Source organism: Lissotriton vulgaris, chromosome 8 (genome assembly GCF_964263255.1).
Source record: "Lissotriton vulgaris chromosome 8, aLisVul1.2, whole genome shotgun sequence".
NCBI classification, from domain to species: Eukaryota; Metazoa; Chordata; class Amphibia; order Caudata; family Salamandridae; genus Lissotriton; species Lissotriton vulgaris.
Window position 1 is genome coordinate 816,394,952 of NC_141696.1, and position 17,108 is coordinate 816,412,059.

At 45.5% G+C, this 17,108-nt stretch overlaps 1 protein-coding gene across 2 annotated transcripts in view; it reads right to left on the reverse strand.

Annotated features, from left to right (window-relative positions):
• IL1R2 (interleukin 1 receptor type 2) overlaps positions 1 to 16,462 on the reverse strand; it is an 89,329-nt gene extending 72,867 nt beyond the window's left edge. The window contains exons 1-2 of one of the 2 annotated variants that reach the window (XM_086934706.1): positions 16,195 to 16,462; positions 12,678 to 12,808 (exon numbers count right to left, since the gene is read on the reverse strand). In XM_086934706.1, the coding sequence (XP_086790832.1) occupies positions 12,678 to 12,759 (82 nt within the window). In that variant the 5' untranslated portion in view covers positions 12,760 to 12,808; positions 16,195 to 16,462. The remainder of the gene's footprint in view (positions 1 to 12,677; positions 12,809 to 16,194) is intronic. The other variant, XM_086934707.1, reaches the window with a different exon arrangement.
• Between the last annotated feature and the right edge of the window lie 646 nt (positions 16,463 to 17,108).

Genomic DNA, 17,108 nt, shown 5'->3' on the forward strand with positions numbered 1-17,108 from the left:
AGTCCCAGGGGCTCAGAAGGGGGACCACTAGTCCCACCATTTCTTTGTATTTAGCATCAGGGAGGTGGTGGTCACCTGTGTTCCGGGGAGTAGGCGTGCCCCCCACAGCCAATTTATTTATAGCCTTGGGGAGGTGGTGGTTCCTGGGGCCAGGGTGGTCCGAGAGGCACACTAATTTATTAAAATTAGGCACCGCTGAGGTGGTGATCCCCAGGACCTTTGTAAGCTGAAAGAGGGGGGCCCTGTGCACCTACTCCTTTAAAAAAAAAAAGAAAAGCCTGCATGCCCACGGAACCTAGCCCACCCGGGAGACCGCGTTATTTTTTTTTTTCTGCAGATTTGCAGCTCTGTCTCTTTCTATTGGCAAAAATGTTTTCAACAAACTGCTTTATTCCTCTGTGGGAGTCACAGGGGGAACCCAGGTCCACAGTTAGAGGTCATGGTATGCCTACCCTGACCCCTCTTCTTTTAAAAAAACGATTTTTCTCTGACTCGGCTGAAGTTGAGTCCCAAGCTGGCTACCAAAACTTCCCAGTTGAAGTGTTAGCAGCCAATGTTATGTTACTTGGGGCTGCCTTGAGTAAGGGTGATCGGATTTTTTTGCTTGGGGTAAAAGGGAAACTGACTTATGCCCACGCTGTTCACAAGGCCCAGCGACGTTAGTTCATTTGTTTAGCAGCTGTCCCGAGCTTCTTATAAAAAATATGATTGCTTCATTTTGGGAGAAAGTTTTTCATCATAAACTTCCTGAGTCTGACACCTTATATGTTTTGGGATATGACAGCTCGTTAAATTTAACTAAATCGGAACAAAGTTTATTATTTATAGGTACAGCTGTACTGAGATTAATTTTGTCTGCGCGTTGGCTGCGCGTTGGAAGGATAGTCTTCCTCCTAGCTTCTAAATGTGGCTAGCTCGCTTTCTTGCGTCTTTAATATGAATCTGCAGTATTTGCTACCAGGGGAATTAAAACAAAACTTTGTGGCAAAGAACTTTGGCGTCCAATCTCTACTTGGAAAGGTTTATTTCCTAGTGGAATTGGCTGAGCTAAATCCGATTTCTCCCTTCTTCTTTTTTTATATATATGCTATTGTTTTTTGTATTCTCTGCTAATATATTTCCCCTTTTAGCTTTCTGCTCTTCTTTTCATTCCTGCATATCATAACTGTTACTGCATGTATTGTTTTACTCTCTTACTGAATCCAAATGTAAATACTTTATTCATTGTATTTCATGCTATATGTATTATCTTTTGTTAATACTGGTTCTAAATAAAAAAAATAAAAAAAAGAGTAAGGGTGATCGGATTGAGGGGTAGGTGCAGTATGAGCCACTTAATTATTAGAAGAGCCATGTTTTCAATGCTTTGCTGGAATGTAGAAGGCTCGGGGAATTTTTCAATTCAAAGGAAGAGGATTCCACAGTTTAGCAGGACAGGTCTCAAAGCTTTTAAAGCCCCAATGAGCCAGTCTAAAATTGGGCACCTCAATGTTTTCCATTCCCGATGAGCATAGGGCTCTAAGAAGTGTGTACCAGTGGTAATGCTGACTGAGGGACACCAGTGCAATATTGTGTAGTGCCTTCAAGGCAATGCATGAGGCCTTCAATGCAATCCTTTTTAGGTTTCGACCTGGCGAGGGGCACGAAGTGCCCCTCCCAGTTTGAAAACTTTTGTTTTCAGTAGGGATCTTCAGACCGCCTCTGTTTCCAATTGGCTAGCTCCATAAATGGAGGCTAGCCATTGGGAGACAGAGGCTGTCAATCGCGCTCTCTCTTGAAAACGCGATTCGGGGGCGTTTCTGGTGCTTTTTTTAAGCCCCGCCCCTTTGTCCCGGGCCGCGCTGCGATTGGCTGCCGGCCCGCGACACCCCCGTGACGTCATTCCCGGGCCGCGCTGTGATTGGCTGCCGGCCCGGGACACCCCCATGACGTCAGCCAATCACAGCACGGCCCGGGACCTCTTCGCTTCTCTCGCCTCTCTGGCTTCCCTGTCCCTCTCTCTCATCTCTCCTGTCCTACCTTGCCTGCCCCGTCTCGTGCTCTCGCTCCCATCCTTCCCCACCCACTTGAGAAGGCGTGGTGAGGTCAGAGAGAAAAGTGCTGCTTTTAGAAGCTGTCTGCACAGCACGTCTCCGGTGTGGCTTTCACATAAAGCGAACAAGCAGGGCCGTGATTGTGGGGTCGGCATGATTCCTGAGCCCCTCCCACTATGCCGGATTAGCCAAGTGGGAAAGTACCTATACCCCCAAGGGGGCCTTCATTACTGCTTGCGCCGTCTCCACATGCCTTGTTACCGAAGCATTATAAGCCACCCGACAGGCCTTATTACACTCCTGTGATTGGTTATAAAGGACAGGTGGATAGCATCTCTCTGCAGCTCTTACGGAGTAGGTGGCTGCTTCAGTACTGCGCATTCCGGGGAGTCTGCAATCACGAGCGACTCTCTGGGAGCGGAAGCGTTCTGACCCCTCAGCAGTCTGACAATGTAGGCTCTCGGAGCCGACTGTCCCCGCGGGCCAATCATCCGAGCAGACATAGATCCCCACTAACCTTCTCGGCAACCCTCTTCCAAACTTAGACTCTTGTCTTTCACTCTCATTTCATTCCCAACAAAGCACACAACCTTTGTGGCGCGCGCACCTGCTTCCCGCTCTAATGATTTGTTGTCTGCTCGAACTGTAAGTAACGCGCGAGAGCCGGTACATCCGGGGAGGGGATTGAGAGGGCGGGTTCAAAGGATGGAGGCCTGCAGAGACCGAAGAGAGAGGCAGAGTGGGGATAGGCGGCATACTTAATTATCTCTTGCGGAGCCGAGGATTGATCGGGAGTGCATGAAACGATTTCCTGCCTTGCGTTTGTCGGGCTCCCCGGGGTTGTCAGTGGGCGGGGCTGTTATTTTGGACCGGCTGCTTTGATATCTCGAGGGTGCCTTTAAAGAAGAGAACAAGGTTGTCATTTCCGGAAACAGTTATTGGATTCTGTTCGTGCCCGCTTACTGAAGATCTGCAGACAAAGGCTTGTGTACATCAAAACTACAGTGAAGTTACAAACTTCTTAATATGTTTTGCTCACTATTTCAGTGGCAAATTGTTTTAATTTAGTCTGAAGTTTGTGTGTGGTATGCTCGCCTGAAAAACTGGAAGTATGCTAGCATCAGCTGCCATTTTTGACACAGATGAAACGTTTAAAAAACACGAGCATTTGGCAAATTAATAAATAAATAAACAAAGGCCCATCTATAAAATTAACACAAGATATGTAAGGACTTTTAATAATCAGGTTGAACGATTTAAAGTCATTCAGGAGTTCCTAAAAAGTTGGAAGGGTTCATCAAAAAGTTAAAACAGATGACTATAATTCTTTGTCTTGCAGAGTGCAAGAAAAAAACGAATACAGACAGTAATAACTGCAACTAGAAATCATTTGGACGAAAGAGAGACCTCAGTGAGCCTCCAGAGGGTGAACAGCCACAGCCCCCAATGGTGGTTTTTTCAACAACTGAAATCCTCTCATACTTTAGAAGACTTGCTAGGATATAAGACAAGGTCATCATAGAAATGCCCCCAAATCCACCCAAACTCTTGCAGGTGAGAAGTGGGGATAGATGTATCAACAGGGAAACCAAACAAAGATGTACTAGATTGCTCGAAACACTTTAATAAAGTCTTCAAGGAATTTTGACCACGTATTGGTCAAATCCCAAATATTTATTGTATTACGTTCTACGACCAACCATCTGATCAAAAACAGATACAATATCATTATCACGGGTCTGCACAAACCCTTTCACTATGAACCCAAGACGACTCTGGAATAACATGCTGTTGTCACTTCATTCGAAAGTGGGATCCAAAGTCATTAGATTGCAGGACATTCAAGAGGTACATAGGGCCAAAATACCTTGAATTGCATCATTGTGGGACTGGGAACAGTAATATCCCCTCTTTCTGGTGTGAAAACTACAAACTCCTAACCCAGCTATCAAATCTGATAGTCATCCTCGAGCTCTGCTAGGAGAGTGAAATAAATCGTAGTTAGCATTTCAGTCTACGAGGCAAAAATCCAAATAAGGCAGATAAATGCTGAGTAACTTGTTGCCAACTCAGCCCCCACAATTGCACCAAAAACCATTGCTCATGCTTCATAGTCCATTGGTTGATTGAGCTATTTGTCCCACAGTCGAGTTTTTGTGCGCTCACCAGTTTTATTTGACTTACTAGGCTGGCATCCAGGGAAGATTTAAATTCCATTGGTCTGTTGTTTTGGTTACAGAGACTCAAATGTCATTTCTGGGTAGTTTTCAGATCTTTGCTTTTTAGGTTTCGACCTGGCGAGGGGCACGAAGTGCCCCTCCCAGTTTGAAAACTTTTGTTTTCAGTAGGGATCTTCAGACCGCCTCTGTTTCCAATTGGCTAGCTCCATAAATGGAGGCTAGCCATTGGGAGACAGAGGCTGTCAATCGCGCTTTCTCTTGAAAACGCGATTCGGGGGCGTTTCTGGTGCTTTTTTTAAGCCCCGCCCCTTTGTCCCGGGCCGCGCTGCGATTGGCTGCCGGCCCGGGACACCCCCGTGACGTCATTCCCGGGCCGCGCTGTGATTGGCTGCCGGCCCGGGACACCCCCGTGACGTCAGCCAATCACAGCGCGGCCCGGGACCTCTTCGCTTCTCCCGCCTCTCTGGCTTCCCTGTCCCTCTCTCTCATCTCTCCTGTCCTACCTTGCCTGCCCCGTCTCGTGCTCTCGCTCCCATCCTTCCCCACCCGGCTGTCCTCCGCAGGGTATGAGTAAGAAGTGGGATGTTTCTTCGGATAAAAATGTACATTAATTTAACACGAACAGTGTCTGGTCACATCATTTAAAAAAATAGAATATCCTATTTTTCTATCCGTAGTTAAGTTTCCAAAGCACAGCATTTGCCTCGGGGTGCATTTTCCATTCTCTGAGCCCTTGGGTAACGTGCTTATTTTGTGTCCTACTTCTATGTCTCTCATCACGATGTTACTCCCTGCTCTCCATCAGTTTTTGTCGGGTCACGTGACAAGAGATTGGCAGCTCCAGTGGCTTCGTTCTGTTCACCGAAAGGGAGGTAGTGGGAGGAAGTGGGAGGGCCGGGAAGATGGCGGCGCGCAGGAGCGTAAGTGTCAGGTGCGGAGCTCAGTGAGTGGCCAGGAGATTGTGCGCACGGGTGACATGGAGAGCGAAGAAGAGCAGCATACCACGACCCTTCTGTGCATGGGATTCGCTGACCCTGGTGCCATCCGGAAAGCATTGCGTTTGGCAAAAAATGACATCAATGAAGCGGTGGCGCTGCTCACAAACGAGCGGCTGGGCTTGGACTACGGCGGGTATGAGCCCATGGATAGCGGCGGCCCTCGTGGGGACAGTGGCGAGGGCAGTCGCAGCGGGCGCGGAGGCTTCGACCCTCCACCGGCCTATCATGAAGTAGTGGACAGTGAGGTAAGGAGAGTAAGGAAACTTCATATTTTCCAATGAAACCAGGAGGGGAAGCAGCTGACAGCAGGTTTAGAGAGACCACACCCGACATGGGCAGGGTACCCCATCTGAGCATCATGGTGTGTGTGTCCTACGCATGGTGTCCCCCCATCTCAGGAAAAAATAGTACAACAGGAACCTCTAGCCTATATGCCTCGAGCAATCAATGTTTTGTAGCATATAGGATGCGCCTTGTGAATATCGTGGGAGATTGAGTGTAGTGAGCGAGAGGTTGGTCTGCTCGCTCTACAGTTCCCATCCATATGGAGGGCAATCAATGAGCGTGAACAGTAAGGGACTCTATTAGTAACTATCTACATTTGCACGTAATTAGAGACGGGCAACTTGATCAAGAGTATCCTATGATGCACTAAACGGGAGCTACCCAGGTGGCATGATACACCCAAAGGTTGGCGCACTCGGCAAGCAGTAGCTTACTTCCTACTGCCAAGTATACGCTTGGTAACAAATACAGCACCAACACCCTGAGATTCCCACTATGGGGAGAAGGCTGTAAACACGCATTCATTGGCATCAATTGCACCACTATGAATGCATCCAATGAGAACTACAGTAGTAGCTCTTAATCAGTTGAGGGGATTAATCTAGATATTCTACCTTTAGCCCACTAACGGAGAAAATGTTTGGGGTGTCTCATATAATACTTATCAGGCAAGGCGAAAATATAAGAATTCTGGGCGTGGGGATCAGTGTAAGGTATATCATTGTTAAGTATTTGTATGGGACACGTGCTGTAAAAACCGCTTACTATTGTGAAAAAGGATGAACAAATAGGAGGCATTGTGGAAGGTACAAAAACTAAACGCGTGAATCAAAACGTGAGTTTGGCACGCACTCGCTTATGCTGAATCCCTCTTAACTTGAATGAAAGTAATTAAATACATTTTGCGTGCTACAGAGTATGAATGGCTGCTTACCTACGTGCCCTTCAGTAACTCAGTAAACCTCATTATGAAAAGCACTCCTCATTACTTACATGAGGAAACATGGTTTAATGATCGTTGTATTAGAGTACAGTGTGTTTTAAAGCCAGGTGATTTTTATTTATAAGCAGTAAAAAAGTGATGTTAATTGTTCGTACCTTATTCTACCTTTTTAACTCTGGCTGTGGCAGCAGCACTGGTTATGCGTTGATCATCATGCTTTCTGTTTCATCCTGCTTGAAAGTGTAATCTTGCTCCTTATCTGCGTTTCTGAGTAGGCAGAGGGTTCATGCCCTCTCCCAGTATTCCAGTAGGGATCTCCGGCCAGCTGTTGCACCAATACTTGATCTCAAAATTGTGCAGCCCAGGATCTCTTTTGAAACCTACTAGTGACTAGTGTGCTTGCTTCCCTGCCCCCTGGCTGTGCTTGCTTCCCTGCCCGTGCTTGCTTCCCCGCCCGTGCTTGCTTCCCCGCCCCCTGGCTGTGCTTGCTTCCCCGCCCCCTGGTTCCCCTGCCCCTGGCTGGGCTTGCTCCCCTGCAACCTGCCTGTGCTTGCTTCCCTGCCCCCTGGCTGTGCTGCTCCCCCGCCCCCTGGTTCCCCTGCCCCTGGCTGTGCTTGCTCCCCTGCAACCTGCCTGTGCTTGCTTCCCTGCCCCCTGGTTTGCTTCCCTGCCCCCTGGTTTGCTTCCCTGCCCCCTGGTTTGCTTCCCTGCCCCCTGGTTTGCTTCCCTGCCCCCATGCTGTGCTTGCTTCCCTGCCCCCTCGCTGTGCTTGCTTCCCTGCCCCCTCGCTGTGCTTGCTCTCCTGGGTGGGTGTGTGTGGCTCTGGGTGGGTGTGTGTGGCTCTGGGTGGGTGTGTGTGGCTCTGGGTGTGTGTGAGTGTGTGTGGCTCTGGGTGTGTGAGTGTGTGTGGCTCTGTGTGTGTGTGGCTCTGGGTGTGTGTGGCTCTGTGGCTCTGGGTGTGTGTGGCTCTGGGTGTGTGTGTGTGGCTCTGGGTGTGTGTGTGTGGCTCTGGGTGTGTGTGTGTGGCTCTGGATGTGTGTGTGTGTGTGGCTTTGGGTGTGTGTGTGTGTGTGTGTGTGGCTTTGGGTGTGTGTGTGTGTGTGTGGCTTTGGGTGTGTGTGTGTGTTTGGCTCTGGGTGTGTGTGGCTGGCTGTGTGTGTGTGGCTCTGGGTGTCTGTGGCTCTGGGTGTGTGTGTGTGTGGTAGTAATTGCTGTCTGCTGAGCTCGTCCAGTAGGGTACAATAGGTCTCACATTTGCGAGAGATTAAGCTATTGGCAATGTAAATGACAATGTCATTTATTTATCTGTTTTCAAAACCAACACATAAATAAAAATGTTGTCATTTACAATGCCAATAGCTCTAACTTTTGCCAAGGCGAAACCGTTGCATTGTAAATGCTTGTTTTCATGGGTAACCAATGAAGTTTGTTCAATGTTGTGGATGTTGAGTGAAATTTGGGTTGGCCAAAAATGAGACAAGCTGCAGCATTTTTTAGTGTTTGAAGTTTGGATAATTTTTTTTGTTGCGATCTGATATATATTCAATTGCAATAGTCAAGGTTGGTAAGAATTAATGCAGACATAATCAATTTGTGAAGAGTAGCGGGGATGTAGGGTAACGTTTTTCTCTGGCACTTCAAAAGGAAGAAGGCCGAGGAGGCTATTTGATTAATCATGTTTTCAAAGTAGAGTTTCCGGACCAAAATGACACCCAAATTTCGAACCTTTTCCACTGGGGACGGGACTGGGCCCATAGCCAGTGGCCACCCATTCGGGGAATAGAAATTAGTGTTGTTGCCAAAGAGTAACATTTCAATTTTACCTGAGTTTAATCCCAGGCAATTTTCAGCTATCCAAGTTCTAATATTTTCCATACAGAGGCAGAATTGGGAGACCATGTGCGTCAGGTTTCCTGTGACAGACACCACAATCTGTGTGTCATCTGTGTAGGAGACAACTGAGAAGCCAAAGGTTTTGACTAGCTTAACCAAGGGGCTAAAGTACAAATTGAATAGGGTGGGGTTTAGTGAAGGCCTCTGAGGAACACCGCAAGGAAAGTTCCACGTTGGGGAGGCAAAGTTTTCTATAATAATGTATTGTTACCTGTCAACAAGAAAGGCTGTGAATAAGGCGAGGGCTTTGTCTCTGATACCTAGCTCATACACTTGAATAATCAGAATAGATGATTAACAGTATCAAATACTGCCAAGAGATCTAAAAGTATCGAGGCAGCATGGTCTAGCTTGTCAATGACAGTTCTCAGCACGAGATCGGTAGGGTTTGCGGTACATTCGCGTTGATAAATATCTAAATTTGGTTTTTCTTTAATTTCTCCCAATCTACTGAATGAATTTATACCAATTCACAAAAAGCTCGCTTTCTGAACCAACAGCAACATTTCTGCTAAATTTGGTGTAATTCCGTTCGGGCTGTAGTAGTGCCTAAAATCCATATGAGATCTTGCATGGGAAAAACGTGTTTTGGGACCCTCCCTTTTTCTCGACCCCCACTTAACAGATCGCCCTGAAACTATCAAGACCGGACCTGAAGTGTGCATCATACTAAATTTGAAAATTACGCAAGGATTTGTTCAATGGCACCAAAGTTATTGGCAAAACCAAAAATGCTCTTCCTATGGAAACATGGTCCTAACTATAATTACCTACTGGCCAGTATATATACACACACATTGGAGGAATCCACCAGGCGACTGGCTAACTGCAAGACAGCTCACCCCAGGATTGCTCCCCCCTGACATTCTGAAGTCAGTCTTGTCATTTGTCAATCCTATTCCCAATACATTACTGAACGTCTCCTTGGAGTCTACTACTGTTCTGAAGAGGTGGAAACAGGCCCTCCTACTTCCTTTGGTAAAAGAAGCTAATGCAGACCGTAAGTACTCAGTAATTTTAAACTCATCTCCCTCCTTCGTGCAGCAGTCAAGATGATCGAGAATGCAGTCAATAAACACATCTGTGCATTCTTGGAATCCAACGCCCTCCTCCATAATACGCAGTTTGGCTTTCAGCCAGGCTACAGCACCGAGTCTGCATTACTAGAGGTATCGGAATTTATCAAGGTCAACCTTGATCTGGGTGCAGCAATAGTTGTTGTTTTTGACTTATCATCAGCATTCGACAGAGTTGCATACCCCATAATGCTGAACAGGCTAGAGAAGATTGGAGTTCAAGGGAATGTGCTGTCCTGGCTCCAATCGTATTTGAAGGATAGATCTCATGGAGTGTTTCTTGTTCCCTTTTCTTCAGACCCCAAGCCTTTCAAGTATGGGGTGCTTCGCGGCTGTGCCCTGAGCCCCACGCTTTTCAATGTCTAAGTGGGTTGAATCATGGGTTCTGAAGGGGATTTCATACACTGATGACATGCAGCGTCTGCTCTCTTTCCAGGATGAGGAACCTGAAGCCCTCAAGTCCTTCAAGGACTTCCTCAAAGCAGTGGGTGACTGGAAGGGTTAAAGCTACCTCAAACTTCATTCTGATAAAGCAAAGATTCTCTATTTCGGCATAAGCATGATCCCTAACTCCCTTCTGCTGGTGGCTGACTGAGTTGGGGGCTTCACCCTCCCCTTCTTCCTGTATCAGAAATTTGGGTGTCAAATTCAACTCAGCTATGTCTTTTGAACCACAGGTCAAAGTGGTCTCTGCTTGAAGCTTTGCTACTCTGAAGTCACTGAGAAGAATGCTATATTTGGTTCCCATGGAATGCAGTCAGACCATTGTCCTTGACCTAGTCACCTCTAAATTGGACTTTGCAACAGTCTTTACCTGCTGTTTGTCAGCCTACCTTCAACAGCGACTGCAGATTATCCAAAATGCTGCAGCCCTCCTCCTTCTTAAGGACCAGAAATGTCATTTGGTGTCTGCCCATCTCCACCAGCTGCATTGGCTTCCTGTAATCAGTCACATCAAAGTCTAGGCTCTAATCTTTGCCTATAGAGCTTTGAAGAATCAAGAGACCTCAGTATTTGAGATGCAGGCTCAAGGCCTATCATCAGAATAGATCCCTCAGATCTGATTCCCAGCGGTTCCGGCACATCCTGAAGGTCCACAAGGGTAGGCGCAATGGGAAGTCCCTTACCTTTCTGATGGCAAAACTCAGGAATTTGCTTCCGTCCTTTGTTTGTTTTGCTCCCTCGGAAAGGTTTTTAGGAAGGGCTTGTAGTCCCACCTGTGTAATGCTTAGATTGGTTGTCTAGGATGCTAGTCTGTTCTCTAGGGTGGTACTGCTGTTAGCACCGGGATGCTCCATCAGGAGTAGCCGAGCACTCCAAATATGCCTTTGTGTTGTATTGTACATGTACTCAAAACTAGGTTGTCCTTACGAGTGTTCCATAGTAATCAAGACATTTTTTGAAAGTTGCAATATTGATTCATCACCGCATACCAGCATTGGCATATTTACTTATCCCACTGAAATCAAGCAAGTCTAGGTGTAAAGTTAGAGACTTAACTCATTGTCTGCTGCATGAAACTACTTTGAGATCTCATCTGCTGTGAAATTACAAGTAGGAGAATCAGACGTAAGACTTGATGCAAGAATGTTTGTGTCAATGGTGCAAAGTCAATAAAACTATTAAAACATTGCCATAATCTAATGAAGGCACTTTACTTTGAAACAATGAAAGGCTATCTAAAGTACACCGGACCAAGTATGGTTCTCCCTTCGTTATTAGAAAGGACAAATGTTAGGTTTCCCATACTCGTGTTTCAACAGGTGTCTCTTAACAATGTAATCGGGCAACACAAACAGTGTCACTCTAGTGAAAGCAATGACTAAATAACTAGAGTAATTGTCATTATTTAGAGGGTGCATGATCTTGGCCTAGTGGGACTGAGATAACTGAAGGTTTCACCAAACTAACAAAAGGTGATAGGAAGAATGCTTGAAATAAATCTAACCACTACCAATCGCTCCTGGTGGCATTCCAACCCATTGTTCTTTTGGCCACAATGCCACCTTAGTTTGGAACCAGTCATATGCAAATCAGTCTTGACCCTGCTCCAGAAGGCACACTCCAGCACAAACTGTCAGACAGTTAGCAACATTTGTTGGAGAATTATTGATGTCTTTCCTGATTTTGGAATTGATCAAATCTAAGAAATCTTTGGTTTCATCATGCATAGCACACCCATCATTCTTGATCATGCTTCTATTTCTCATTCTAAAACTAGGGGGCCTATTTACAAGCCCGGGTGTGTCGCTCTTGCACCACGCAACATGTTGCAAGAGCAATGCTACTTAAAAAAGAGATTTATGAAGCCATGCAAGGCCACCTTGCATAGCTCTGAGTGGATTTATAAATCATGAATAAAGTAATGCAGCACAGATACAAATCACTGTGTTGCCTTACCCTGCACCAATGAGGTGTTCAATGGGCATTGTGTGAGTGTTACCATGCAACTCCCATGGTTTATGATGCATTTCAAGATTTACCAGAACTGGTAAACCTGCTAATGAGCCAGAAAGATATTCCCTCCCCAGGTGAGGTGTAACGAGAAGAAATATCTTTATTTCTCCTTGTTACATCCTCTTTCTAGAGAAATGTGTCTCTCAGGATTGTTTTTGTGCTAGAAGGTGTGTTCCTTCCTGCACAAAAGAAATGCTGCCTACAACGCAGGCACACTTATACCCTGGTGTAAGTGCGGCTAGGTTGGTGCTAGGAATCCAAAATGGCGCTAGCACACGCACAAGGACAGTAATTCATCATATTCTTTTAAATACGGTGCATTCCTGCCTTTCCCCTAATGCAGCACAGCAAGGTGACTTGCTTTGCTGCGTTACTTTAGGTCTCCTTGGACACTGACTGAGCAAAGGCATGTAAGACTAGAGGCTGCTTTCTCACTTATGGGCTTGTTGTAAACACTTGCACTTTAATATAACTATTTGTGTTGCAGTTCCAGGTTATCTTTGTGTGGTCCCTGCACAGTGCCTGAATCTATGCAAATTACCTGGTAAGTAATGTTTATCTGGGTATGGGCAGGGCCATCAATTTCCCTCCTCCCGTCAGTGTGGCTTCCTTTCCTTTTCAGTGTGGGCTTCCCCTCCTGTTAGTGTGGCATCCTCCTCCCACTGTGTGAGTTACCACTTCTACCACTCTATGTGGATTCTCCTCACCCGTCCTGTTTGTTCCTCTTAACCACTCCCTTTATATTAAGTATTTTGAGATAATTAAGCATTATAAAGTCCATGCATTTGTATGTGAGAGGAGTGACCCCTTACCTGCATTTTCCAGGCGCTGAACCCTAAAGGCAGACACACGAAGTAGCCAAAAGGCAATCACCACAGACACCGACTGCAACATCTTCCCTCAGCTCCACGTCTTGTTGTTAATACAGGATGAGCCACAGCACCTGCAACCAAGATGGAAGTTAAGTGTTTACATTTTACAAATAAGGGATTGTATAGTAGGACCCATTTTCAATAAACTTGGGTACACTGTGCCACAGAACCAGGGATGTAGCTACAGTAACACTGGGGCCCAGGGTTTAAAGGGGTCTACTGTAGCCCAATTAGCGGTTGTTTATACTACCGCACCAGGGGATGGGGACCCCATATCTTTTCTTCCCTTAGGGCACTCTTACTACACCTCTGCACAATACAGTATAAGGAGTAAACAGACGAGCTTACAATGTGACCTGCAAAGCATTTCAGAACATGAGCATCACAAGAGCCACTCTTTCGAAGACACCTAGGGCCGTATTACAGAAAGTCCCCCAGGTCTGAAACGAGCATTTGCACCCACTTTCCGCGCCCCCAGGGCACTTTGGTATTACAGAAGGGGCCACTGATGCTTCTGCAGCCCCTTCTGGAATACCGATAGCTTTGGAGCACATAAAGCACCAGTGCTATCTCCAGGGGTGTTCCTTTACTTGCAGGGGGCGTGCCCCATGCAAATGAGGGAATCCCTTTGCCTCTGTGCCCACGCCATATTAGAGACGTGGGCGCTGCGGCAAAGAGGTTCTCAGGAGGCGCACTCACAGTGCACCACCTAGAGTGCGCCCCCTGAGAGCAGCCCTCTGGCGGGGAAAAGGGGGTGTCAAAGACCCCCCAGACATCCCCTTGCAGGCAGGTGCAGTCACTGACTTTACCTGCCTGCAAGGGGATCTCTAATCTCCCTTAAAAGTGCAGGTGGGTTGCTGCCTGCACTGTGAAAACACAGAGCGGTTGTAAAGCAGTCACTCCATTATTTCACCGAATGCGATGCTCTAAGGGCAGCACGAGTTCGCTGCTGCCCTGGGGGCAGTGCATTCATCATAATAGGGTGCATTATCATTGCTTGCCCTGGGTGCACCTTGTAAAAGGTGCTCCTGGTGCAAACAATAAAAATGTGCCTTGTCTGTAATGCGGCCCCTGATAGTGATGCTTTTTCCTTACCCGTGGGAACCTCACATTCTTTTCTGCCTGTGTGGTTGGTCTTACCATCTGTCATGATCCATCAGTGACAAGATGGGTTTCACCAAAGTTGGACTGGTCTCTAGGGCAATCAGACACTGCCTGGCTTGTCTGAAAGGTCCCTCTGTGAGCCTGTTTTTTAACTTTTTGTGGGCCTGTTCATCCATGAGGTGGAACGGTTTTTACTGTGGATTTCCTACATAATAAACCAAACATTGCCTACATCAGGGTCAAATCCATGCAGTCTTCCATACCTTGCAAAACACTTGCACAGTGTGTTTTTACCAGCTCAAAACTGCCCCAGTTTGCAAAATTGGGCCACATTTTTTTAGCTATCTAATTCACTATAGGGAGCTACTTTTATTCTGGCTCCCAGGCTTATTTTCTGCCTCAGTCCACCCCTGTGTTCACATCATTACCCCACAGTCACTGTGCAGGGTTTCTCTGGCATATGGTGTTCCTGCGTGGCAATGGCTGCAGGACATAATAGAAGCCCCGCATATTTCTTGGCACACATTTCCCTGATTTCCTTATTTTTTTGTAATCCATATTCGATCTGATATTGCAATTTGCGCTGTGCGAAGCCGTCTAGTTTTATTTACATGTGAAAACTATGAATATTATGAGTCTTTTGCATTAATGTTGTTACGTAAAAATCTGTAGTTCGAGACATTTTTGGCCGCAATGTTTTTTCTTTTTTTTATCATCAGTTTGTGAATTGTGACATAAAAAGATGGCGATCAACAATCAAAATTCAAAATGTGTAGAAAAAATGCTGCACGCACAATACAAGTTTGCAACGCTACACTACAATAAATAAATACACCAGAATGGGCCAGACAAACACCAGTCGTATTAAAAAAAGATGCCAATAAGCACAGTTAATGAAATAACTCTGCGAATTGCAAGTAACTGTGCAAGGATTTCCACGCCAGATTACGCTTGCGTAATAACAATCATTTACTGCCCTTATTGAAATATGCCTTATGGCAGCGAGGTAGGATCAGAATCAGGCACCCTAAAAGCAAAGGGTGAGGCACACATTCTCCTGGCACTACCACCACATGCGTACCACAATGGGTAACTTGCCAAGGGGATGCTCCTTTCAACAACTGTTTCCGGTCCAGGGAAGGCATGGCTTGGCAGTTCGGGCTGGACTGTTCCCATGAGGCACAGGGTCAGACTGATTTGCATATGGCCATGTCTGAACTGGGGTGGCAGAGTGAGCTAAAGAACAGTGATGGATTAAACCCAGATCTGTTGACTGGGTGTGAGTGTTTGATTGGTTCAGATGCTCCGTCCATCACCATCCCCTTTTGTACACCTTTCAACAACTAGTCACAAGTTAATGTATACCAGTAGATACTTAGCTGCAACATTTATAAACATGGTAGAACATCAATTGGGAATCTCTCACGTGGTTTACATTAATTGTATGGCAACATTATTTCTAATATGTCTAGAATTCATCTCGATTAATACATGTTTTCGTTTTTTTTTATTTGACATTTTTGTCCACTTTGAAGTAGCTTTTGATTACAGTAATAATGCAGCCAGAAACTAGAAATGCAAAGTGGGCCCAACTTAATTTTCCCGATAAACAATCAAAAGAAAGATGCAACGGTCGGGGTCTATACATGTCAATCATATGTTGGAATACTGAAAATAGGGCCATGAAATACATGGCACAATTTAACAGTAATATGGACCTCTAGAGATACCCTTACAGAACCAAGAAGCTCCCGGTAGGGGATGCTGCTCACCTGGGTCCCAGGAATTAGAGGAGCAACACTCAAAGTCTCAAGAAGATCCAGCAAATTAAAAACCTCCCAGACATCCCTCAAACTCAGGAGAAGAGATGTGGCCTAATGACAAGAGATGCCGACTTTCCAACTCGGGAACCATGCTTGCGTTGATTCAACATTCTACAATTTCGAGCAACATGCTTAATTTCCCCTTGCCATAAAAAATTAAAACATGTATCTGTAATGTAGTCTGGTATTCATGTAGAGCACTCTAAAATGCACTTATACACACACACACACACATATATATATATATATATATATATATATATATATATATATATATATATATATATATATACACATATATATGTATATATATTATATATATATATATATATATATATATATATATATATATATATACGCACACACACACACACAAAACTGCCAAAACCCACTGTATCCAACCACTATATCATTAATGTTTCACTTCCTTCTCTACTATCTATGTAGTTTGTGACGCAATTCAATGCCCCAGTGTTTCAGCTCTATTATATTTTAAACATGAATAAAATAATAACATGATTTCCCCTTACCTTGGATGTTTGTCTGTCGCCTTCTATAGTCGCCAATGAAAGTCTGAGGCAGAGGTTGTCCTCGTCACAGCTACAAGTTTGTTGAACGCCCTCTTTTCTGCCTTCTCTTTTCGGATCTGATTGATTTACACCCTATGGGACACGCTTCCCACCAATCTGCTCTTTCTGTGACCCTTTGTTTGTTTTTCTTCCTAGCACACAATGGCTGCTGATTGGCATGTGTGTGACACTTCCGGGTAAATGCACCTTTGTAGGCGAGGAATCGCCCTCGGCAGCGCGCGCCTCGAGTTTTTATCTACTCGGCCAGGACTGGAATTTCCTCGCCTGTTTCCCAATTTGCATCGTATCAGAAAATAAACTGCTCTCGATTGACACACCTTTTCCCCTCCCCGAGGCAGAGAGCATCCCCGCATCCTTGTTGCCTAAATGAGGAAATGACTTGAGAGTAAAGAAGTCAGTTTCCTTATTTGAGACACGATGACCCAAGCGTTTCCAGATGACTTGTGAGGCGAGCGCAGAGGTTTGTAGTTCCTGATGTACCCTAAAAAGGGAAGAAACAAACAGAGTTAATGCAAAAGTTGATCTACATTCATTTAGGAGCGTTTGATGGTCAATGAATCAGATTTCACTCTATCCCAGAGGTCTTCAAACTTTTGGATGCCGAGACCCCCCTCTCAACATTTTCAAGCGTAAGGACCCCCTCCTGCCAACAATTTCTAAACCTCTATGTTATGAGGAAGGTGAGGACCAAATTATGCGACAGGCTTGACTAAATTGTGTGAGTAGAAAATGTAAATAATGTTCTGTGATGCTGCGTATTTTGGAGTAGCATTGCTTTATTATTTAGAATTTTTTTAAACACAGTAATACTGAGGAAAGATTTCACCCCATCAGTACCAGTTTATAACCAAAAT